Source organism: Meriones unguiculatus, chromosome 2, assembly GCF_030254825.1.
Source record: "Meriones unguiculatus strain TT.TT164.6M chromosome 2, Bangor_MerUng_6.1, whole genome shotgun sequence".
NCBI lineage: Eukaryota > Metazoa > Chordata > Mammalia > Rodentia > Muridae > Meriones > Meriones unguiculatus.
Window position 1 is genome coordinate 54752179 of NC_083350.1, and position 26088 is coordinate 54778266.

General features: G+C 37.2%; 1 protein-coding gene across 1 annotated transcript in view; it reads right to left on the reverse strand.

The window, feature by feature from the left end:
• Positions 1 to 3037: 3037 nt before the first annotated feature.
• Positions 3038 to 26088, reverse strand: part of Wdr36 (WD repeat domain 36) — a 31064-nt gene continuing 8013 nt past the window's right edge. Inside the window, exons 6-23 of the mRNA XM_021663158.2 lie at positions 25471 to 25525; positions 24139 to 24271; positions 23772 to 23947; positions 23370 to 23490; positions 22706 to 22771; positions 21904 to 21990; positions 18281 to 18426; positions 16981 to 17095; positions 16429 to 16594; positions 16125 to 16233; positions 14098 to 14177; positions 9667 to 9774; positions 7728 to 7825; positions 7267 to 7412; positions 5916 to 6035; positions 5680 to 5761; positions 4230 to 4417; positions 3038 to 3222 (exon numbers count right to left, since the gene is read on the reverse strand). Coding sequence (XP_021518833.2) covers positions 3073 to 3222; positions 4230 to 4417; positions 5680 to 5761; positions 5916 to 6035; positions 7267 to 7412; positions 7728 to 7825; positions 9667 to 9774; positions 14098 to 14177; positions 16125 to 16233; positions 16429 to 16594; positions 16981 to 17095; positions 18281 to 18426; positions 21904 to 21990; positions 22706 to 22771; positions 23370 to 23490; positions 23772 to 23947; positions 24139 to 24271; positions 25471 to 25525 — 2146 coding nt within the window. The 3' untranslated portion in view covers positions 3038 to 3072. The remainder of the gene's footprint in view (positions 3223 to 4229; positions 4418 to 5679; positions 5762 to 5915; positions 6036 to 7266; positions 7413 to 7727; positions 7826 to 9666; positions 9775 to 14097; positions 14178 to 16124; positions 16234 to 16428; positions 16595 to 16980; positions 17096 to 18280; positions 18427 to 21903; positions 21991 to 22705; positions 22772 to 23369; positions 23491 to 23771; positions 23948 to 24138; positions 24272 to 25470; positions 25526 to 26088) is intronic.

Here is a 26088-nt window from a genome sequence, read left to right on the forward strand (position 1 = left end):
AGCCTGCCCACAAACATCATGTAATAACACTCACTGTTCTTAAAGAGAAATACTCAGTTTTGTACTTTTTTCTAAATCAGTTCTAGAACTTAATGCCACCCAAATCCAGACTTCAAGATATGCTCAACTGAAGGCAAGAAATATTTGAAAATTATTTAAGATGATCTTATTCCACAAAACTATAATCAAGAGTACATTGTTATTAAAACACGGAATAGCTCAAAAATTTAGCCTACAATGAAATAGCATTTCTGCTCAATGACAGAATAACTGGACCTTCAATTCATAATTTTCCAACAAATGAGCAGCTGAAAGCATTTCCATACCTCGCCTTCATCACACTGATTTATAATTATAGCTGAAGACTTAGCCATTAATCACTCACACAGATACAAGCATATAAACACGGGAAAAAACAGCTTAAAGAATGGAGAATTTATTTTGCGACTTAGAATAAGACATAAAACATTATCAACCTGACCATAAATAAAAAATGTAAAATGCCTATAAGAGAATCCCAGCAAGCTGGAAACATACAACCAACTAGAAGAAGCTGCGATAACAAAGATCAATGCTTAAGTTACATCAAACCTCAACACGAGTGGACATGGTGACAACGCACCTTTAATCCCAACGGGGGCAGAGGCAGGTCTGTGAGTTCTAGGCCAACCTGGTTTATATAGTGAGTTCCAGGCCAGCCAATGAGACCCTGTCTTAAAAAAAACTAGCTGGGTATGGTGGTGCATACCTTTAATCCCAGTGCTCAAGGAGACAAAGGCAGGTGGATCTCTGTTCAAGGCCATCCTGGTCTACAAAGCAAATGCAGAACAGCCAAAGCTACACAGAGAAATTATCTTCAGAGGGGCGCGGGGTGGGGGGGAATTAAAACAAAACCCTTCAACAAATTTACAATAGATGACTCAATAGAACACACAGGTATGAATTCTAATATGAGACATGTATCCTTACCATCCTGAGGAATTAATGAATTAAAACACAGAAACAACAGTTGTTTTTGTTGTTTTTATTTTTTATGTATGTAGTATTCGCCTACTTGTGTGCCACATGCCAGAAGAGAGCACCAGATCATGTAGATGGTTATGAGTTACCATGAGCTGGGAACTGAATTCAGGAACTTTAGAAGAACAGCTAGTGCTCTTAAGCTCTGAGCCATCTCTTAGCACCTTTTATTCTTTTAATACAAGTAATAAAGACATGATGCCAAATATCCCTAACGTTATGAGATGCCAGGGACTCAGTGTCTGCTGAGTGGAACTAGGAAACAAAACAGAAAACCCCAAAACTGATACAACCAGTTTGGAAGTCCAGTGGAAGCACCTCTTCAAATTAAAAGTTGTTTCTCCTCTGGCCCATCAATTCAAATCCCTGGCACATGCTACACAGAAATCCTTAAATGCAGAGACCTGTGCAACATACTTTTTTGAGCAGGCAGCAGTTTGTAGTGTGTGTGTGGGGGGGGGATATTAGAGGAAAATTTCCTAATTTTATGACAGGCAAAGTAGTTTATAAGACATATGATACACAAGTTAGAGACTACCTCTCTTTATGTTAAAAAAGATGAATGATACATTTTATTTTCTTTGGCTATGTACTGGAATTGAAAACTGTTGTACAAATGTCTGCATTTTTATAAGCAAAATGTAGTCATACATCGCATGTGATTTAAAATTAAAAAGTAAAGAAGTATGCAGAGACTGATAACATTTTAAGAAAAATATGTTCACAAAATAACATTTTGCATTTTTTTCCTTCACTTCCTTGATAGCAGGTGTCTAAGGTTTTGGAAGGTTATTGACAAAGCAATGTAATATTGTCTAAAGTCATCTCTTATAAAAATGACAGCATGACCAACTTTGCCCTTTCACTTGAAAAGGTAAAAAAACTTAGTTCATGATTTATAGAAAAATCACTTTAGCTGAAAGCTCCTATCATTTTGTGTTAATTTTACAGTATTGCTAAGTATTGCTGTGATTATATGCACATAGGTTTAAGCTATTGTCTTTGGAACATCCAGATGCATTCTAGGAGTCGTTTTTCAAAGCTTGGGGCCTTAAAAAGTGCTTACTTTCCATTCTTTATTTTGTTGAGACAGGATTTTATGTTTTCCAGGATAGTATCCAGCTATGATTTTCAGTCTTTGTAACCTTTAACCCTGGAGTGTTGGGACTGCAGGTGTTATACCACCAATGTTGGTTTACATGGCTTTGTGCTGTATCTCCAGCAACCCAAAATGCTTAATTTTAATTCCTGTGTTACTAAAGCACTGGGCCATAACAACGACAAAAATGATGCCAAGTGTAGTCAGCAGTTTCTTTCCAAATAAACACATCTTCAGACAAGGAGGAAAACCAGAAGGACAGCCCTCAGCGAGCCTGGAATCTCCCTTGCAGGTCTGGCTGCACTTCCTCCTGCTGCTCCTGCCTGGGGAAAGTGCCTTTCACATTTCCATCCACTGAAAACTAGTCTAGGAAGGAGGCAAGGGAGAAAGCTGTAGGCTGTGTGCTATAAGCTAGCCATTTTGCAGATCCTACCCAACCCTTGCCTCTCCTATGACATGGGAGGGCTGTGCCAAAAGCTCCAGACATAAAACACAGCTCCAAGAATCAACAATCTATGTTTCCTCAAAAGCCACCCAGAAAAGAAACGCTCATTTTTCTAATGATTTTTTTCAAACTACATTACAGATCTGCTTTACCTGACATTGTCAATTGAATTCAGTAAAATTTCACACTAAATAGGCATCGTCTCTTATATGTAACATATGAAAAAATACAAAATGGCAATAATTCAAAAAGCCTCATGTATATGTCTAGTATGATGAAACTCATACTAGAGTTTATTGGTGGTCTTATTTCCTAGGTGTTCAGAGGAAAAAGAAGGTAGAAGGTATAGTTTTACATGTACAAAGTATTTTGCACTTAACTTACAGAACACTAGCTGATCAACAGTGCCAGCAGCCCATTCCACACTGAGCTGGGAATGAAGACAAGTTAAACAGAGAGCACTTCACTCACAGTTTTGATTTTTCACCACTTAAGTTTATTTTTTTTTTTACAACAAAGCACTTTTGATATAATTTAAAATACACATACTTTGATTGAACAGCGACTGTAAATGAGTCCACTCTTCTTCTACCTGTGATGACAACCTTTCCAGTTCTTCTAAAAGCACTGGCTCTGAAGGAAGCATTTTGAGGTGTAACTGAAAAGAAAAGTATGATGGTTAAGGTTAAGCTGGACATTTTATTTAAAAATACCAAAAATTTTTTCTATCAAGGAACCTAAGAGGACAGTATCTAAATATTTTTCTTAAATGGTGGGTTACTGTTTTCTGATTTCTTGCTGTTGCAAACTAATTTTTACATCAAGTTTTCTTTTTTAAGCCATGAGCTCTCTTAACAGAACTGATGTAACTCTACTCTTCCACAACACAGAACCCCCAGGTAACACAGTTTCTGTGCTTCCATGTTTCCTTTCTCTATAACCCACCGATAATGATGACAGTCATTTGCTTTATTTCCTAAAGGTGTATGTAAATTTGTTTGTAGGGACTAACATCTGGTAAACACAGGAAAACCTATACAAATAATCTGGCATCTCTTTAATTAAGCTCTCTGGTACTACCTACAGCTTTTAAACAGATTTAAAATACTTGCATCAAGTAAAGACTCCCGGGCCTGATGGAGAAGCACACACTCCTGAAACTAGCACTATCTATTCCTTCATCATGTTATACCACTAGCGTGGATGGACCTGCAAAGAACAGCTTCATTTTATTAATCAAAAAAGCAAGTTGTGCCAAATTACTTGAAACTGATAGAGGTGAGTAGTTTGATTTCAGCAGAAGACAAAAATGCACAAACAAAAGAACTCGACTTTCCTTTATGATCACAGAAAATGTTAATAAATACTTAAAAGAAAGTGAAGGTCCAGCACAGGCAACAGATGACAAACATGGGTAAGTCAAATTGTGCCATCGAGTAATGATGACAATAGAGACTACAAAGCGCATGGCCCAGCTAGTTCAGGGTGGCGGCAGAGAGCAGGCCCGTGCAGCTACTGTTCAGTCACAGCTGGTCATCTTTCAAGTATTCATCAGCCACATGACGAGCGGCTCCCTACCTGACACTGTGGGTGCAGAACAGGCCCATCTTTGCAGAATACTGCTGACACTGCTACAAGGGAAGGGAGGTACCGTATCTCACTCACCTTCAAAAACAATGCAAGGTATGCCTGGGCCAACTCAAAATCACGCTTTCTGTCCAACATCATCCCGACCATTCTCAGAAAACTCTGCATGACTTCTACGGACCCACCATCATCGGGAGACAAGTTCCGAAGCTCTGTTTCAATCCCTGATGGGCCTAATTCTTTCAGAAGGTTAAGGGCAGTTTCATCTGCAGATTGTAAAAAGAATCTAGTTATTTCTTACAATTCCTTAATCTAAGAAGCTATGATCTTCCTTCATACCCAAACAATATATATGCAAATGGCATTAACTTGCTGTGAATAATTTTTCACATTATAGAACAATGAACCCCAAGATAAATGAAACAGTAAAAATGTAATACCAGTAAAAGTACTAAAAGTCTTTATAGTTTTTTTTTTTTGCTTTTAATGAAATCCTAATGACTCACAGTAGACACTTTATTAGTCATAACAGAAGAAAAAACTATAACAATAGGTCATCAAGAAAGAGTGCACAAGGTATTAATAGTGATCACCACCAGAATGAGGTGGGGAAGTGCCTCTTCTTTCTCCACTTTCATTGTTATAAAAAGTAAAACTATCACTTGGTTGTTAAGAAGCATCAACAACACAGAAACAGGTACAGGGAAGACCCCAGGCCTCTTCTATGAATCCCAAGGCTGCCTGGGAGTTAGCAGTACTGTTTACTCTGCAGCCCACGAGAGCACACTAAACACATCAACACAACACTTTTATCAATCCCTTGCTATTTCAGTGGCAATGGCTATGATGTTAATTTTTGAACCATCACAAGAGTCTGATCACTTTCATTTTCTGTTCTTTAGTAAACAATTCTGTTTATTCTTCATTCCTTGATAAACAAGTTATTAGTACCATTCTCTGACTTCTGCCCAGTGATACTGCAAGCATTTCGACCATAAAACAAGATGAGTCAAATTTCTTGACTGAGTTTTTAAAAACTGCATATGTACAGTATTAGAAACGCAGAAATCTAGAAAGTTGAAATGAAACTAAATTGCAATTTAATTTTCCGTTTCTTTTAAAACTGTACTTCTACAAGATGATTTGGAAATATGTGAAATTACCTAAAACCCCTGTCTTTGCTGTATTAAGAATCATGTATCTAACCAGATTTTCAAATGAAAACGCGAAGAAGCTTGAGGAGCCCACTAGACAAAACAACTGACAATAAAACAACTGAAAACCACACACTACACGTTGTCCGTAAATTCTCCATCTCTAAACACAATCCCAGCAGGCCTGTGCAGGGTGCAGTCTCAGCAGACTTACTATTAACATCTCAGTCAGCATGGCTTCAGAGCTACAACTGGTGTACCTTTAGTTTTTACTCCATTCTTTTTAACTACTATCAACTCTGCTCAACTTTCCTTTCAGATAAACTAAACAAAAAACGAAGATACTTGTTCAAATATTTTACAGTTTAACTTACATTGGTTATTTAGCAATCCTTCTTCAAGTGTCAGGTAGAAATTTGATTTTTGAGCCAGAATCCCAAGGTTTACCACCTTAGACTTAAAATAAAAACAAATACATATGACTTAAAAGAACATAAAAACCACCCAAAACCTATCTTATCTTAAAATGAGCACTAATGTTCTCTGACACTGGGAGCCACACGAATGCCAGAAACAGATCCCCATGAACTTGGACTGATGCAGTTCTCACCTGCTGGGGGTCACCACTCTGCTCAGGCACAGCAAACCTCGGCACGAGCCCCGGAACCGTTGGGATGAAAAACGGAGCTGACTGGGGTACTTTGGGTGGTTCTTTTGGTTTATTTTTTTTCTGATTAAGAAAAAACGAGAAGAAAGAAACACTATTAAGTACTTATCTTAGAAACTGTTTCTAATGTCTTATTTACACATGAAATTTAAAACCACCAAAATGAACTGTAGGAATAAAACCTTTCCATACTACAATGCTAAAATAAAATCCATTTGAGCAATGCTATAGCGTCTTCACCCGGGCTTCCCAACATAGAAGTGAAAAGAAAGAACAGCTCTAAGACAAGGCTCATCTTCACAAAGTGAATAGTTACACTCAGTCTCTCTTCAGCAAAACAAAGTATAAACTTAATAAAATGGCTTATTTCCAGAAGAAAGTTCAGAACCTCAAGTGCAGACTTCCCCATTAGAAATAATTTGTTAATATTTTGGAGAAGTACGATTCAAATTCTTTTATTTTGTGGAAATTTTAACTTTTCTTTACTACTTTTAAAAAGAAAATACTATTGCCAATTTATAAAATATTTCATCTCAATAAAAATCTGCTGGAATTTCAGCTGACAGAATTTCTTTTCTTTGCAAAATTTTATTTTTATTTTTTTAAATTATGTGCATGTATGTATGTGTCTGTGGTTTTATGAACTTTAGAACAGTGACCACAGAAGCCACAAGAAGATGTCAGATCCTCAGCTGGAGTTACTGATGGCTTTGAGTCACCCAATGTGGGTGATGAGGATGACTCTGGTCCTTTGCAGTACCTGCTCTTAGCCATGGAGACATCTCTCCAGCTGAAAAAATATTCTTAAAATTGTACTGCCCTCAAAAAAAATGGGCTCACTTTGTTTTCAACACTACAGTATTGATACACTGTCTCAGTGCTACTACATGGGCTCACTAGCCAACCGGATACAACAGCTCTGAGAGTCTACTTGCAACAGAAAGAATATGGAACAATAAGTTAAATTGTGGCTTAAAAATAACAAAAGTAATAATAAAACTAGTAAATTTTTCTGTATAGCAGTAAGACACACACAGTTAAACATCAACTCTTCTTATGTTTTGAAAGCAACTTATTAGACTGGATCCTGAAACAGCCCAGTCTGACACTCTACAGTTACAAAGTGATTCTGCTATATCCAAACCCACAATGCTTTTCGAGTGGACATACAGATGGGACCTCTGTGAAATACCACTCAATTAAGCATTAGTGTCTTGACTGTCATTTTCCTCAAAGCAAGAAATGCTCACGGAATACAGGCTGGGGAACAGAATCAAGAGTGCTGTAACATTACCTTGATAACATCAAGATTCAGAAGGTTTTTCCAGCGTGACTCAGGGAGAAGTGAGAGAGTCACCAGTTGCTCACTCAACTGTTCTGGCGACTCATACTCTATTATTTCATCACTTGGCTCAATCTGTTCTTCCAATACATCCATGCCTGAAAACAGATACTAAGGTAAGACAATTGAACGCAAAAGGAAACCATCATATAAAAGAACCTACTTCTTTCCACATTCATTTGTGTCTTACATTAAATCAATTAGCTTTGTGAATGAACTCTTTTCACCTGTTTCTTTTGCTTATTCCCCCTTTCCTTATAATTCCCATCAATATTATTTTGTATCTTAAGGATGTATCATTAGTCATGGCTTTCTATAAACTGAAGTTAGTCAACATATATTAAACCAGTTAAAAAAGTAACCTAACAGATTTATATTACACCTCAACAATTATTCTGTTGTTCTGTGATTACCTTCAGTCTGACAAGTGCCAGGAAGTGTCACCACTGAAGGGACATAATCTGGAGGAAGTGGCCGCAAGGAGACAACTGAATAGAGGGAAACATTCGACCTGAGCAAGCAGAAAGCAGAATTTTATGATAACAGCACCACTACAGAAGAAGCATTATCTTCAGAGAAACTTCAACACCTGGTAATGATCTCTATTTTAAATCTGGCCAGAGACTATAATCATTAACTAGTTAGGACCTCAAAGTGAGATTACAAGTTTGAAAATGCAATCATTAAAAAAACAAAGCTGTATAAAAACCTTAATGGTGGCTGGAGAAACAGCACAGCGTTTCAGAGCACTGGCTGCTTTTCAAGAGAAGTGGGATCAATTCCCAGCACCAACATGTTGTTTCACAACTCCGTAACTCTAGTTTCAGCAGATCCAATGCCCTCTTCTGGTCTCAGCGGCACTGTATGCATGTGGTGTATAGACATCCATGCAGGCTAAACACACACATATATATAAAATAACTGAAGATTTTTTTTTTGACAGGGTCTCTGTATGCAGCCTTGTCTGGCGTGCAGCGCATTATGAGCAGGCTGGTCTTTAACTCATAGAGATCCACCTGCCTCTATGTTCTGAGCGCTGGAATTAATGGCTTATACAAACATTCCAGGCCCAGAGTCTCTGAGGTTTTGTTGTTTGCTTGTAGAGAGGCTACACAGGTTTCTCCGTGTAGCCTTGGCTGTCCTGGACTAGCTTTGTAGACCAGGCTGACCTTAAACTCACAAAGATACGCCTGCCTCTGCCTCCCTGAGTGCTGGGATTAAAGGTGTGTACCACATCCGGCTCTGAGTCTCTGTTTTTAACATAGTATAAAAAGTTGAAGAGACACTAGTAGTAGATAATATTTTTATGAGATACAATAACTTCCACATAGTGTTTGACAAATACCAATTTTTACTCAAAAGAAAAAAAAGCCTAACAAAAAGAAAGACTGAGAAAGTAAGTTAAAGTAAATACCCTAATTATATTCTTGGGGCAGTAAGTAGTCATTAATTGGCCTTTTCTGAAATGGTTAAGTAGCCATGTTTTTGCTCTGCATCTGCAAAGCACCATGGGTGAGTATTCAGGATAGAAACACCTGCGCCAAAGTAAGGTCAGATTTTCCCTACATTCATAATATGAATTTCAATTACAAACAAAAGTTGGGAACTCAGGTCTCAAATCATATTAACAGCTGTACTCTACAGAGAAGTACCACCACACTCCCACACAGGCCTTACAACTGCTACTAATTTATTAAGTGCTAAAGCTTCACAGGCTCCAAAAGACAACACATTTTGCTTTTTAAGAAATCAAATTTACCTTTTTTTACTTGATAATTAGAATTAGAAAAGATTGGTATGGTAGGACACCTGTGTAGTGCCAACACTTGTCAAACCATGACATGAGGAGAATAAGCTTAGGACCAGCAGGCAGTAAATATGCAATGTTAGGCCGCTAAAAGAACTGAATGTATAAACTCAGGAAAGAGATAGGTTTTTTTTTTTCTAGGTGCAGGTTATTCACCATTAACTACAGTGTCTTCCGGGTTCAACCCAGCAGTTTGAAGAGGCAAACATTGTTTACGTGGTTATGGAAAGACATGCAACTAGGATGCATTGCTCACAAAAGTTCAGAAGTGATCAGTAAAGCATACAGTTCTAGACATATAACATATATATATATAAATATAGTACATTAAATATAACAACACAAAACATGTAATTTAGAATATGCATTTGAACAAAGCTGTCTAACTTATAAAGCATCAGTCGTAGATTCCTGGTCGGTTAATTAGGCTGTGTGATAGATCCACTGTATGAAAACAAGCTAAACGGCAATTTTAACAACCACCAATCTTGACCACTGACATTTTCCTCCTCCCCCAAATAAAAGAGGTGTATGAAAGAGCTCACCATAGGTAAATTCCGAGGTGATCCACATGGGAAGTTGCTAGAAAGTCTCCAGTTGGGGACATAGTAACATTGAGAGGAGCTGAGTCCAACAAAAAGCAGTCAATAAGGCTACAAAAAAAGAAAGAAAGAAAAATAAATAAAGGTACTTTTTACTAAAAGAAACAAGCAATAAAAGTTTTCTTTTTTACAAATTACAACCAGAAAGTTACCATAACCACTGCTTTATCAACTAAGCTTTTGTGTAAAAACAATTAATGAAAAAGAACCAGAACGTTAAGCAAACTAATTAGCTAGACTCAAAGTAAGAAGAGTATGGATGAAACACTGTTTTCCTGGCCTGACCTGGCATACTTATCGGGAGCAATTTTGAAGCCATCACGCTTAGAGGAGGGAGAGGCCGCTGCACAGAGCACACCAGCATAGCCTTGCACAGCGTGGCAGTAGCCGCTAAGTGTTTCTGAGAAGATAAGAGTAGATCACTTTATTTAATATGGAAATTTTCCATCAGGGTGCAGGATATATTTGAACAGGAGGAACAATGGGATTGTGGTAGGAAATCATTTAGCAGTAAAAAATCTTAACAGGATGGTTAGTGGCTACAGGGAGTAAAAGTAGGCTAGGGAGCAAGAGAATGACTACAGTACTAGCTCCTCAGGCTGAGGAGAATACCTTTAGCAACATTGCTGAGGTTTTTTTTTGTTTTCTTGCTCTGTATCGTTGATTTTTATTTTACTTTATGTGTATGAAAGTTTTGCAAGCATGCATGTATGTATACCACAAGTGTACCTGCTAGATCCTTGGAACTGGGGTTATGGACGGATTTGAGCTACTACTATGTGTGCTAGGGCTCCAACCCTGGTCTTCTACAAGAGCACCAAGTGCTATTAACTGCTGAGCAACCTCTACAGCCTCCAAGAAGATTAGTTAGTTTTAAATTCAGCTGTTAAGAAAAGTCACTACGTTAAAGACAATGCATTTTCATGGGAACATATAAGAAACATCTAAGTTCAGGCTCTAAGCTCATACAAGTGGTTTAATAAAGAGATAATAGCAGTTAACGCATCCCTGCTCCTGTGTTTTGCAATTACAAGTGTCCTGATCTGAGCACTTGAGTGAAATGACTAATGCCGCTTTTACAACCCGAGACAACAATTATCTTTACCATATGGATCAGAAAACCAAGTCTCAGTAATATTTAAAAACTTGTTTAAGATAGAAAGCAACTGACCAGGATTGGTGCCCAGGAAGACGCTTTTAACTGTAACTGTAATTAAAGATGTAGCAAGCAGTGTGTAGGACACGCCATAAGCAGTCCACTGTCATGACAGCTCTTCGGGGAAGACATTATATGACATGGTTGCTTAAAGACTCATTAACAATGTAAACCTTAAGTGACAAACCTAAATAGAGAACAAACTGACTACAGTTAGGAGTCTGAAAGGTAACAAATGTCAAGGTGTGTTCAGGATAATTGCTGCTGGCCAGTTATCAGCTATAGGAAAAGAGGAAGAAGCAGTCTGGTTTCTGCTTAGGTTTGCATCAGGGACTCAGAAGAAACACTTGTGTTAAGGGACTGAAGAAAAGGAAGCAGTGTTCAGCCAAGTAAAAGCCAGTGATAATTAATTGTCAGATTGTTTATCTTAATTCACTTAATCTGAACAACACAGAGCAGACAACATTATTCCAGCATTCAAAAGTAGCTTCCTCTTTTTGTTACTTCTCCATTATCTTTATGCAAAGCAGAGGCTTAAACATGTAGGGGTGAAACTTCCTACTATGTTTTAATCCAGCTGTTCAGAGAATTAACTGCTTGAGCAAACTTGCTCTACTTCAGAATTCAATTTTGTTCATTTCATTGTGCAACTTCATTCCAACAGCTGTGGTGAGTGGGTAGACTGGCCTTCCACTATGTAAAAGCACCAAATTGAGAAAAGCAGTTTCCACATAAACAGCATATTTTCCACTGTTCACCTTAAGCCCAGAGCAAAGCCTCCTGGTAGTCCTATAAAATCAGGAGTAACAGGTATGCTGTCATACCTGATGGACATTAGGAGCATTCCCATTCAGAGGCATCTAATTTTTTTAACATCAGAGCCTTTGCATATACTAAGTAACATTAAGTTATTTTTCTGTAATTCCAGAAAACTCAGCTAATGTTAGTATGTTTATTGCAGAGGTAATGGGATCATGATGCACAGGAATCTTCACTAGAAAACAAATGGGTGGTTCTGCCTGAAATGTTAAGTGCTGTCTGTTCCAATGTTTCCCAGGTTAAAAGTTCCAAACTATAAAGCTGAGGAAGGACTGATAAAATAAAATGCAAACTTCTGCTAGATAAACCATTTAATTTTATGTATTTCTCATTCCCTACAAAGTTCAGCCTGAATTTCCAGTAGATCAGAAACCACAATAAAACAAAGTAGCCTGCATTAGCTGACTGAGTAACTTGAGGGATTATGAATTCTACTTACATTTGTGATCAGTAAGGCTGAAATGTGCTTTAAAGGGGATCAATTCCAGATGGATACATCTGGATGGAACGATATTCAAATGTTTACTCCTACATCCCCTCACTTTTTAGGTTACATAGTAAGTACACTTTCTTTGGTTTTTCAAGACAAGGTTTCTCTGTGTAGCCTTGGCTTCCTAGAACTATGTAGACCAGGTTACCTTGAACTCGGAGATCTGAGGCCCACCTCTGCCTCCCAAGCACTGGGATTAAAGGTGTGCGCCACCACCCAGCTCATTTGTAATTGAGGATACTTTATGTGTTCAAGCATTTTGCCTGCTGAGGCCGGAAGACAGTGCTGGATCCCTTGAAACTGGAGTTCAGACAATCGTAAATCACTCTTGGGGGCTGGAACTAGGTCCTCTAGAAGAACAGTAAGTGCTATTAACTGCTGAACTGTACCTCCAGCCTGAGGATATTCATTCTTAAAACACTTAACATGCTGTATAAATGATGAAAATGCTTACTGAAGGGAGAACAAGGAAACTCTAAAGGTCAGCTATCATTGTATGTTTATAAAAGCCAGGAATACAAATAACGCAACAGTTCCCTAAGGGTCAAAGATACGACAGAAATACTTCTCTGTTGTCTACACCAGGACATTGGTGCCATCCTCAGACAGCACAGCGCCAAATGGGCAAAGCTGACAGGAAGGATCTCTCTCCTGTGCTCATTGTTTGCTCAGCCTCGTTTTCCTAACTTGTCCAACAGAACTAATACTAACATCAGTACCATGTTTATTAGGATACTAAAAATGTAGAAGTATGAGAAGAACCCAATAACAGTGTAAATGCTAGTTTAGTGGACATCAAACACATTAGTTGTTTGATACTGATTTTCAAGTTATTTGTTCCACTCCAAATTTAAGTCCTTAATAGAAATACACTATTGTCCAACCGATGATTTCCCTTTCTTGTAACAACTCATGTCTCAATTTTTCTTGCTTCTGCATTAACCTTAAATAGTGTTCATCTAAAAAATACTTAAAAAATTTGAAAACATATCAGATTTAAATCTACTCAACTAGTTACTAAAATAATAAGTTCAGCAAAAGGCCAATGCTGAAACAAAACTTCAAGGCTTTAAATGTTACTTTCACATCCTAGTTTTCCATCCCAAAGATGAACTTGCTACTAAAAAAGTCACCATTCTTATTTAATTCCAATTCTATAACACTGGTTTTTAGAGAACTACAAGAGCCCAGGAGGTAATAAATTGTCAATATTTCTAAGTGTCTTTAAACTTCTGTTTTCAAATTTGAAGCTGAAAGTACACTAACTACATTTTACTTCACTCTGTATTAAGTGAAAAAGTGACACACCTGTGGACAAAAGTCCCTAGTGATGAGGGCTGGACTCACTGAGGTTCTTCAGCTGTGCCTACTCTAGATCAGATGCATGTGCTGGAAGGTGGGTGTGCTTTCTGCCTATAGCAAAGTTACAGGGAAATGAGAAATTCGGGTTTTTCCTTTTTAAAGGTCACACCGCTGCTACATTTGAAGTTAACTAGTTCCTGAGAATGTGCTGGATTAGCAGTGAGTTTCACTCATGCAACAGATTTCTGACACTGCCATATTATTGAGAGAAGGGAGAAAAACAAAACTGAGGAAAGCTCTAGCTTTTTATTTTCTAGTTAAATTCAGTATGCACTGTAGCAAAAATCCTCAAGTTTAAATTTGAGGCTCTACTTAGAGCACCAAGACCACACGGGATTTCTTCAGATTGATCATTTCTGGATCTCTATTTTGTAGGAATGAGTAAGAGAGATTTGCATTTTCCTTGCTATTTTTTGTCATGCTAGTGCTGGATACTTAAGAAATCAAAAACACTACACAAACAAAACAGTGCCAACTACATAGCCATAAACAACAGGAGAAAGTCTCATGTTCAGAAAATGACTGTGGGACTTGAAAATGAACTCACCACCCGGATGGAAGGTCCCAAGTCCTAATTGAACAATCCATCGAAGCACTTATCAACCAACGGCCATCAGGACTGAACGTCTTTAAAACAAAACAAAAAATATGTAATATGTAATGTATCCATATATACATACTAGTATATATGGATACATTTATATACATAAACACCTAAAGCATATAAAATTTGAAAAGATTTTAAGCTTCATAAAATGATAAATGTGACTATGAAAATTTCAGGCTTTAATATAAATAAAAATTATTTCCTAGACATCACATCTCTGGGACTTACATAAGTACTAGGTTTTAAAGTAAATTACAAGTTAACAAAATTAAGAACAATATGCCAATTTTTACAGCAATATGTATTTACCAAAAGAATTAATAAGCTGTGACTACACATCATTATTAAAAGTAAATTTTTAAAAATTCAAATATTCTGAGACTATGTGGTTAAAGATATTCTGCAGTCTAATTTCAGCTGTAACTTACATATAAATGAACCAATGTTGTTTCTCAGACAACTTATTTACTACACTGACACTCTAAGAATGTTATCTAAATCACTGATTCTGAAGAAAAAGAATAAAAATTCTGTTAAATATGTCAATAAAGAAATCCTAATTTTACTTGTAGCTTTATTTAAAAATCACCTTTTCTCCTTTAATGAAAGTTTTATTTCCAAAATAGTTTAAAGCAACAGTGATCAAAAACATTTTCAAACACATTGAGGTAATGGATCCCTGGTTCTACTTTGTCTGTTTCTAACCATAAAGGATGGACAGGGGCTCCTCTTCTGTGTAGTGCTGACAGCCTTAGCTTACCAGGGGAAAGGGCCAAAGGGAAAACTGTAAGGTGATGGTAGCTATACCACACGGATTCTTTCTTATTAGCAGATGTTACCGCAGTAAATTCAGTGCTACCTTCTTCACAGGCTGCAGCAAGATTACTACAATTCAAACTTCAGGGTACAGAACAGCTCAATTTAGGGAGGGTGGTGCAGACGGTATAGGATGGGAAAACTGGTTCTCAGGGATAGGCCTGTTATATCGTGTGTAAACACCTCTGCGCAGGAGAAACTAGATACCAGTGGAAAAGTAAAAGTTACAAAAGGCAAAAATAGGAAGAGCAAGCTGACAATGACAGATATTTTTTTTAAATGCTACTTCATCATAACATCCCACTCCCACTCCTAGTTCCTCCAGTTACTGGCAAAACAAAATCCATTGAAAGCTAATTCTGCCCATCTCCATGTTGTACAATATAATTCCCTGACCAGTTTCTCCTACTGCTAAAGGAAAGGGTGAGGGATTGTGCCAATTCTGACTTATGCATTTACCTCTGATAAGGGACATGGCTGTTAACTACAAACTTTATCATGTAGTAGTTACCATTTTCTTGTTTGTTTGTTTTTTCCTCTTTCTGAATAAACAGTGGATCTGCAATTACTACTAAATGATACCATATACTCAATACAGTCGTCAGTTAACAATTTTTAGGTTTATTTAAATAAAATAATACTTTAAAACCAGCTTACACTGTAACAGTATCACACAATCCATTGAAAAACACAGTGCAAACTTCATATTTTTATTGAATCCTGTCAGAGTTTAGGTATATAAATTTTACAGTAATACTACATCAGAGCATATCAGCTGTTTCAGACTACTATGAATTCATTACAAATAGAAAAGGAAATAAATTCTCTCAGCTTAATTTAAAATCAAATGAAAAATTATATATTCACACTTAATGGAACATTCACGCTACAAAATAAATTATTTGATATTATTTAAATACAAAAAGTCTAGCATTCATACTTCAATCTGATAGTATTAATCCTTGAAAAGTAATAAACCATCTCCCAAATTTTTCTTAAAATCTCTTTGAAAATTAGCCTGCAAATTATCATTTTTTTCTGAAAAACTTTTTACGATAAGAATAAGGATATTAAAACAGATTCAATTACTTAAACATCTTTATCCTAAATAGAAGATGAGTAAGATTATTATAAAAGCTGTTAGGTTTTACCATGTCATTTATTTGGCCTTGGTGTCCAGAAAACTCTCTGACAATCTTCCTAGTTTCTATGTCCAGGACAGTAATACTGAAGTCATCCAAGGCAAGCCCCAGAATGCCACTGGGAAGACAAATGCACAAGTTTTAATAAACAAAGAAAAATAATCTTAACCTAAATTTTGTTAGACAAATATATCTTTTGAGGAAATTAAACTAAATGCAGTTATTTACTCTTTACTTGGTAATCTGCTTTACTTAGGAAATCCAACGAAAAACATCGAAATGGAGATCTCTGTTATTACAAGAAAAAGCTTACCTGTCCCTATGCAGCAGCATCATGTTTGGAGATGAATCAAGGCTCAAAGAATGGATTAAAGCCTTGCTCTTAAAGTTCCAGAATTTGAGTAATCGTTCACTGCCCGCTGTAACTGCCAGCTGGTTTAGCCCATCCACCGCGACACCTCTGACAGAGCCTGTGTGGGCTGGTAACACACGGAAAGAGAGATCAAACTGGCAGGATCTGTTCATGCAATAAATCAAGAGTGACCCCTTTATCTGAACAGCTGATGTCCCACTATTGATGAAGCCTAAAATCTTGAAATTAAGCTGATTTACAAAGTAGGGAGAAAACTCTAGTTATTAGACTATTCAGGCAAAAACAGTTGATGCCATGAAAGATAATTTAGTAAAATAGTTAAAATTTTGTCTAAAGCAAAGAAAAAAATAATAATTTGTACCTACTTTCCCCTAATGTCTTCATGACCTTTCCCCTTTGAATATTTCAATATGGTCTTTATACCATACATAACAGATGGACTTGTAGAAACCCTCTAAACCTTATTTTTTAAAAAGGAAAAGAATTCAATACCTTTATCATCTCCAAAACTTCCTCGGTGTATCCCAGATTGCATGTTATACACATCTACATTTCCTGAGGACAGGCCAATTACTGCAAAGTTTCCACAGGAAGTTATATCTACTGCCTATAGTCGACAAGGATGGGGGGATTAAGTTTAAAATCACACAGAATTTAATTACTGCTTTTATCATACATGTTTTCCAAAGTATTTTCAATTTATATCTCATCTTGATTTATTAATTTTATTAAATATAATGTATTATATTACCATATATAATTCTATTCCCAATTTAAATAAGTGTGAAGAAATTATCCTAGGTGGCCCAGGGTGGTGGAACATGCCTTTAATCCAAGCAAGGGGCAGAGGCACGAAATCTCTGAGTATGAGGCCAGCCTGGTCTATAGAGCAAGTTCTAGGACATCCAGGGCTATACAACCCTGTCTCAAAAAAACCAAAAAAAATAAAATAAAATAAAATAAAAAAATAAAAAAAGAGAAAACAACAAAAACAAAAACGAATAAAGAAAATGTTCATAAATATTAGCTGTAATTATCTTTACTACTTGTATGAGAACTGTTATTCAAAATTATTATAGGTAAACTTCCTAAACAAGCTTAACATTTCTGAGGCTTGAAAATCCATAAAAAAAGCTTAAGATCTGCCTTTCATACAAGAAAATACTGTATGCACACATACATGTAAAGCAGTTTGTACAAAATAGGGTGAAATGCTACATTATACTATAATAAGCATGTTTAAAAGCAGAGATTCCACTATAGCTCATTAGGATGAACAGTTCATCCAGGTTGCAAGATGGATATGCAAATGTAATTTATATCTTGATATATTAGTAATCAGTAAAATTTAAAAGCAATTCCACTTATAATAGCAAACATTTTAAATACAAAATCCCAATTATCATTTCTGTAAAATTCATAGGAGAAAAAGAGCCCAACCAGTCTTCAGACAAGAACAGACTTGGAGGAATCATACTTCCTGTCCTCAGACCTTAAGAAAAGCTAACAGAAGACCAGGCAGTTATTGTTACGAATAGACACAAATAGCCAAGACCACATGAAAAGATGCTGGATGCCACAAGTCCGACAGGAAATACAAATCAACAACATAGGGAGACAGCATTTCACTTAATAAAAATCTCCACAACATTAAACCTTGTTTTTTTGTTTGTTTGTTTGTTTTTCCATTAGTAGTATTAGTAAATGTGAAACAATATCTAAGGGTGGTTTTTTGTTTTTTTTTTTGTTTTGTTTTTTAAGGAAAAATGCCATAATCAACAAGGTCACTTACTGTTGCAGTGATCTCATTCATCTTTAGTCCTTTGGGCTTGAGAAAATAAGCACCTATCGTAGATCTCTGATAATTCCACGTTGAGCAAGACAGCTTCCCTTGATGGCAAGCAATGATACCATCCCAGTCACTCTGCCGAGCTTCCTCTTAAACACAGCAAAATCATGAATCAGAACGCGTACCCTCCCATTCGTTCCCCTCTCAGCTAGGCATCTAACAGCCCACATGCACATATGGTGTCAAGACACAGTAGTAAAGCAAGCAGTTAGTTATCTTAATAAAAATCAACTTCCCAATAATGGATTATGAACAAATAAAAACCATATTATATTATATTGTTTGACATATGCTAAATGAAGCTAATACATCTCACTATAGATTCTGGTGAAAAATTCATAATAATAATAGAGGATGATGGCATAACAGTGTTTTCTAAGGGGACTTAAGAAAAATTTACTGAGATTTTAGAATAAAAGAGCTCACTGAGAGTGGTAGTAAAACAGAGATCGAGCTGTAAGGCATTTCTTCTCAATTAGTGATAAATGCAGGAGGCCCAGCCCACAGTGGGTGGTGTCATCCCAGAGCTAGTGTCCTAAGTTCTGTAAGAAAGCTGGCTGAACAAACCAGCCAGCAAGCAGCACCCCTCCATGGTCTCTGCCTCCAGGTTCCAGACCTGCTTGAGTTCTGTCCTGACTTTCTCCAATGATGGAATATGATCTTATAGTGTAAGCTGAATAAATCCTTTCCTCCCCAACTTGCTTTCTGGTCATGGTGTTTTACTGCAACAACAGAAACCCTAATTAAGACAGAAGCTGATGACAGAGACTGGGGTATTGCCATGATAGGCCTGACCATGCTTTTGTTTGGAGGAATATGGACTTTGGAAGTTTGGATTAGAAAAGTAGTGCAACACTCTAAGAACTGCTTAATGGGTCATAATTGTAGAAGCATAGAGGGAAGTGGTGCTGAGGGAGATTTGAGCTGTGGGGGCCTGGCTCAAGAGGTTCCAGAGAAGAAGAATCTTAATATGTTGCCTAGAGATCATTCTTGTGATGTTTTTGGTGAAGAATGTGACTGCTTTGTGCCCTCATTTGAAGATTCTATCTGAGGCTAAAGTGAAGATATTTATTTAGATTAATTGCATTAGCAAAGAAATCTCAAAAAGGATTAGTATCGACTCTGTTGTGTGGTTCCTAAAGTTCACTCATATGAAGAGCATTTTGATGAAAGGGAGCAAGCTCAGCAAGGAAAAACTTAAAAATGTACAGACTGAAAAGGAAAAAAGGTCACCAAAAAGTGGAATGGAGCTAAGTCCTATGTTCAAGGAGATAAACAGATTACAAAATGGAATAAAGGGAATGGTGGCCTCAGGGCAAGATCTCACCCAGCTAAGTTTCCATCTTGTCTAAAGGAATTAACATTTCAGGTCCACTGCTGGTGGAACACACCTTTGATTCCAGCACTCAGGAGACAGAGGGATGCACATCTCTGAGTTCAAGGTCAGCCTGGTCTACAGATCAAGATTCAGGTCAATCAACTTTAGGCAATGAAGGAAACCAGAATGATGGTGAAGATGTAACTGAAAGAGAAGGGTATGTTCCAGCCCCAGCAAGCAGCAGAACTTGGCAGCTTCAGCCATGTGGTTCTGGCTTTAGAGTCGAGGATAGAAATAGGGTTATGGAATCTCCCTCCTCAACTGGAAAGCCGCTGAGACCAGGCATGTGGCAGGGCTGTCCCTGCATGGAAGCCCAGAGATGCCTTTGTGTGAAGCTGTAAAGGTGAAGCCTGGAATGCCTTGGATACATCAAGGGGTTAAAGATGCCAGAGCCCTGGGATACCTGCCAAGGAGAGCTGCTACCAGGGAGTGGAACCAGCAAAAGAGAAAGAAGTGTGTTGTAGGCAACAAAGCTGAAAGGAGATGTGAAGAATGTTGTAGAGGAATGTTAATTCAGAATATGGCTATCCTAGCAAGATATCATCTCCAAAGACTTTCTAGGTCTGTGTAATCTGGCTGGATAATAAACATGCCTTTAATACAGCAGACAGAGGCAAGCAGATCTGAGTTCAAGGCCAGGCTAGTATAGAGCAAGTATCAGGTAGAGAAAAGCTTAGGCATAGTGATGCCTTTAATCCCAAACAATGAAGGTAAAGTTAGTTTGTAGAAGGAAGCACCTATGTTCGAAAGTGACGTTTAACTGAGTGACAGAAACAGTGATGAATCAGAAAAAGATTTGACAGAATAGGATATGCCCAACTCTCATGAGAAGAGCAAGCAAAGGAAAGCTACTTAATGGGCAATACAGAGGAGGCAGTTTTACCAGGACAGATATACAGAGACAGGTTGAAGAAAGAACAAGATAGACACAGATAAAGACAGAATGTCAGAGACTAAGAAGGAGCCAGAAGATTAGAGCAGATTGTTGGAGTTAGTTTGAGGCCAAGAAGAACAATTCAGAGGCCAAGAAAAAAGCCAGACTGAGTAAGTTAGCTGGAAGAGGAGTTTGAATTGAACCAGGCAGCCCAGAGCTCAGAAAGAACAAGAAAAGGTGAGCTTATTAAGCAGGAAGTCTCAGAGGCTGAAAACATTCTGGGCCTTGGTTAGATTGTAGAGTCTAGAAGCTTCAAGGACTAGGCCTCCATTAGCAGATGAAGGCAGCAAGCCAACCAGACAACAACAACAAGAAAAAAAGAGCGAATAAAAGTTACTTTTATAGAATGTTTTGACATCAGACATGGAAATGCAGAGATTAGAGTTTGCCCAGCTTGTTTTCAGTCTTGCTTTGGTCTAGTATTTCCTCATTATGCTCCTGTCCCTATGTTTTGGAACTGTAACATATATCATGTGTCATTGCATATTGGAAGTACGTGATCTGGTTTTTTGTTTTTGTTGTTTTGTTTTTACTTTTATAGGGGATTACAATTAAAACAATGCACAAATCTCAGAAGAGACTTTAAACTTTTAAACACTGTTAAGACTAATAAAACTATGGAGACATGCATTTTGTATAATGTTATGGCTATATGTCGATGGGGACCAGACAGTGCAATGTGTTCCTTTGAACAGGTATGGTCCCAGACTCATGTGTTTGATGCTTGGCCATAGGGAGTGGCATTATTAGGAGGTGTGGCCTTACTAGTAGAAGTATGTTACATAGAGGCTTTGAGGTCTAATATATGCTTAGACTATGCTCAGTATGACACAGTCTCCTGCTACCTTGGGGATCAAGATACACAACTCCCAGCTCCTTCCCTAGTACGTCTGCCTGTAAGCGGCTATGCTCCCTGCCATGATGATAATGGACTAAGCCTCTGAAACTGTAAGCCAGCCCCAATTAAATGTTTTGCTTTATAAGAGTTGCCTTGATCATGGTCTCTCTTCACAGCAATGAAACCCTAGCTAAGAAAGGGACTACCCTAACTAAGACAGGACTATAAAACCAAATGTTACTAATGGCTGTTACAGGAAAAGGAGATTAACACAAAACAACTTCCTCTAGAGTAACTTTTACAGTGTTCACACAAGATCAGCACGCAGGTGAGGTCACCTTCTGAATATTTTATATACAGAAAATTTTATTAAAATAGAAGACAAAAAGACTAAACAAAAGTGTCAAGTTACTCACCAGCAGCAAACTGTGTAATAGGTGGAAGCCTTACTGACATGGTGTTCTGAAGTCCTTTACGTTTAACGATCTTTTTATTTATTAAACCTGGGGTTGGATGAAAGGGATAATAGGAAAGTTTCATAATGAAAAAGTATGTTAAGAAAAGGGTTTCACTGTTACAGTAAATATATAGAACAAGATAGTCCCAATTAAGAGGCAAAGCAAAGATGATATTACCAATTCTATTAAATAATTTCTGAGGTCATGAAAATATATTATATGACATAACAGAAAAGATAAAACACTATTACTTTTCAAAGATACTACTGTCATAGTCGAATGAATAAGAACAAAATAGTGCCAGTCTTAGTTTCACTGAGATGGTACAGAACCACAGAGAGAAAACCCAGTTTAGTATCTAACACTGTAGCAGCAATCAGATAAAAATATAATTTAAAAATGTGCATGCATATTAGCAAAAACAAAACAAAACTTGTAAAGTGTCACTGAGTAACACTGTAAGTGTGGCAGCAGCGTGAGAATCACAACTACCTCTGAAAGTCACCACCTCTTAGGTGAGAAGAGCTGTGAAGCGACCACCTCTCTCCTCTTACTCAGAAGGAATTACTTTAGAGATGGGAACGTGAGCACATGGGCAGTTGTTTAAATAACATCTCCTCCATACAAGTTTCAAAACATTCTCCAAGAGGAAACATGAATTAATGTTAACTTCCCTCAAGTCCCTCACAGAATGTTTCTTTTCTTTTCTATTTTTTTTTTCGTGACCAGCATCTTGTTTTCTATCTTGCACAGGACTTACCATGCCCCAAACTCTTATTGAATTTTTCATGGACTGTAGAAAATGACTGCAGAGTTCCATCTTGACCTATTGATATGAACAGAAAACCCCCAGTCAGATTTTTTTTCAAAACTGCAGAAAATGACTGTCAGAAAAGAGTGGTGTGAGAATTCTGAGTGCTTCTGAGAAAACTCAAAGAAAACAAGACGAGAGTCTTACGACCTCAGTTTTTTTCAAAATACAGAATTTTCTAGGGCTGTTTTCACGTTCCTCCCATGTGTAGCAGACAGGAGTGAGTTTATGTCGACTGTTGTTATTCACATGTTTCTATGGAAAGACAAGTTTTGATACATCTGTCTTGTCCTTGTGATTAAATACCTTACTCATGTGATTCTATTTCACCTTCAGAGTATAAGTTGCCTAATGCTCTGAATGAAGTTGGCTGTTGCCTGAGACAGTAGTTGACCTCATTTTTAGGCCTCGCTCTCCCATGTTCATACCCCCAACTACAGGATAAACAATGCCAATCCCAGATGTTGGAAAGCTAGATTCTACGAAAGGCTACAGTTTGTAACACTTCAAAGAGCCATTAAAAAAAAAAAGTTTGTAAATTCCAAACCACTGAATAGTGAGTTTTTAGCTCTTAATGTTTAATCAAAATGAACGCTAGAAAGCAGAAACTCACTTGCACTTAAAATTTGCTGTCCATTTTGTCCATAATATCTGATCTTGGTAAGAGAAGCACTATGTCCCATTCTGAATCTCAATAGCCGTCCCTCGCCTGTAGGGCCATCAAATATCCATATCTACAAAGAAATACAACAGTAAGCTGCTTCAACCATGCCATCTGCAGGCAGTAAAGTCACCTTCTGGACACATTAACCAACACTGGGCAGTGTTTGCAATACCACTGTCCCAACGGCAGTTTCAGGAAAAATAAGCTGTAACTCTTCCCCATTCGCTGCAGTCATGTAACCTGCTATGCTTTACCCTTATCCCACACTCCTCCAGCCCAAAGTCCAAAGCTGATACATTAAAAGAAACTATAAGAACCCCGGTGCTTCAGAGAGGACAAGAATCATAGTACCCTAAGAGCATTGTCAGCGCCATTTGTAACAAGCAGCGGCTCTCTATGGAGAAACGTCAGCCCAGCTATTGCTGTGGAGTGTGCATTTCTCATTTGATTGATTAATTTTTTGTCTTCCAGATCCCACAGTCCGATATGGCCACATGGGCTTCCAGCTGCCATTATTGGATGACCATCTGTTAATAAAGTGAAAACATTAACAAAAACATCTCCCCAAGACACTGCACATTTCTAAGTCTTCTTGCACTTTAGTATTAATTTCTATTAGTTTAAACAAGAAAATATGTGTAAAAAAATACCCTTAATTTTAGTGATTAAAGTATTCTTAACTCTTATGATTAAGCAAGTTAAGTAAGTTAAAAGTTACCTGTGCGAAATGAAATGGAAGTAATGGGTCCCCAGTCCTGATGGAACTTCATTAATGTTTCATCAAACTTAATGTTGTGAATGACAACCTGACCAGACATGAGACCAATGGCAACAACATCCACAGCCGGTGCCTGAAAATTAAATTGACTCAGCCTTTTATTTTCTTAAACTTCTTGATGATGTACACTATTATGTGCTATCAAAAGAAATAAAATACCTTCTAAAAGGAAAAAGAAAAAAATACCCATTAATATAACTATTCTGGCATTACCAGTTATTAACATTCAAGTATTTAACAATGTGTTTTACAAATTACTTCCCAGCTTCAATTTTGCTAGTCAGTCTCTTCCCAACTCTTATGCTGACTTGGTTAAGAAAACAGTTAAACAGAAAAGAGAACTGACTGTATGTGAATTCACTACAATTTCTGACTAGAACTGGGAAAGATCAAATCTTAAAAACATGGAAAGGCTTACCATAAACATGAAAACATAAGCGACCAACGTTATAAAACCAACAACAAAAAAAACAGGAAAAATCTAGAAAACATGTTAACATTTTATAATTAGTCTATTCCAATATTGATAGTCAATAATACAATAGCCTTTAAAATGGTCTAAAAGAGAATGGTCTAAGAAGAGAAGGCTGCCCTTATGATTTAACAAACATGACTATCCAGTATCATGCAACGAGTCAGGCTACACATTTCATTAACAGGCTGTTAAGTGCCTATTACACCCTAGATTTTAGAAGGTAAAGCTAACAAAATAAACAGGGTCCTTGCCCTCCAGAAACTTACTGGAGTCTTCAGGGCAATGGCGGAATGCAAATAAACTGAGCTGCTGCACCAGCAGATGAAGCAGATATTCTGCAGATGTACAGCCATGCACACGCTTGGCTGCCTACACGTGAAAACAACAGCAGTTGTTTATGGAAGATCCCACCGTCTAATAAACATCAGAATTTGGGTCTCCAAAAATTCAAACAGCAAAATCCTGTATCCTGAGGAATTTCTCTGTATGATCCATAGAATCCCTTCTATCACACACAGCTATCTCATTTCTGCTCCATATAAAGCATAGGACAAGCTCATGAATGAAATCACTAGGAAATTCCAAGCACATAAGATTACCCTAACCTTTATAGCAAAGACATTTCTTATTTTCAATTAAGTTTCTAGCACACTACTTCTTCAGGGTAACAGTTTAAAGAAAAAGCGAAGTACTAATTTTTATTTAAATGTAAAACAGGGTTACTCTAGGAAAGTAAGATTGTCTTCTACTAGCCTTGTTTCTTCTTAAATTAAAAAAATATATACATATATACTAACCTGCTGAAGAGCTGTCACTCCAGCCTTCCACCCTGGAAATGTATACAGAAGTTTACTACAAGAAAGAGATAAAAATGTTAAAAAACAAAAACAAAACCAAAATCAACTATGTATTCACGATAAATAACAGGTTCTGTTTATTATTTTTATTTTTAATCATGGGGTAATATATTCTTTTTTTAAGTAGCTGCTTATTTTTCGTTTATGTATATGGGTATTTTGCCTGCATGGTATACCTGTGTACCAGAAGAGGGCATTGGATTCCTCTGAAACTGGAGTTACAGACTGTTGTGTGCTGCCATGTGGGTGCTGGGAATCAAACCCAGGTCCTCTGGAAAAGCAGCCAATGCTCTTAACCCCTGGGCCATCTTTCTAGCACCCAGGTGCTGGTTATTAAATTCTTGCTTCAGTACGCATAATTCTCAGAACATATATTAATTTACTTAGTATTAAAATGTAATCACATAAAGTAAATGCTATCAGTAGTCACCATTCTCCAGAAAACAAAACAGAAGTTTAAGCTAACACAGCTAGTAAGCAATGGAGCCCAGATGGATTTTAGACCCCAAGCTGTAACTGCTGGTTCTTAAGAAAAATAACACTATAAGCAAAAGCCAC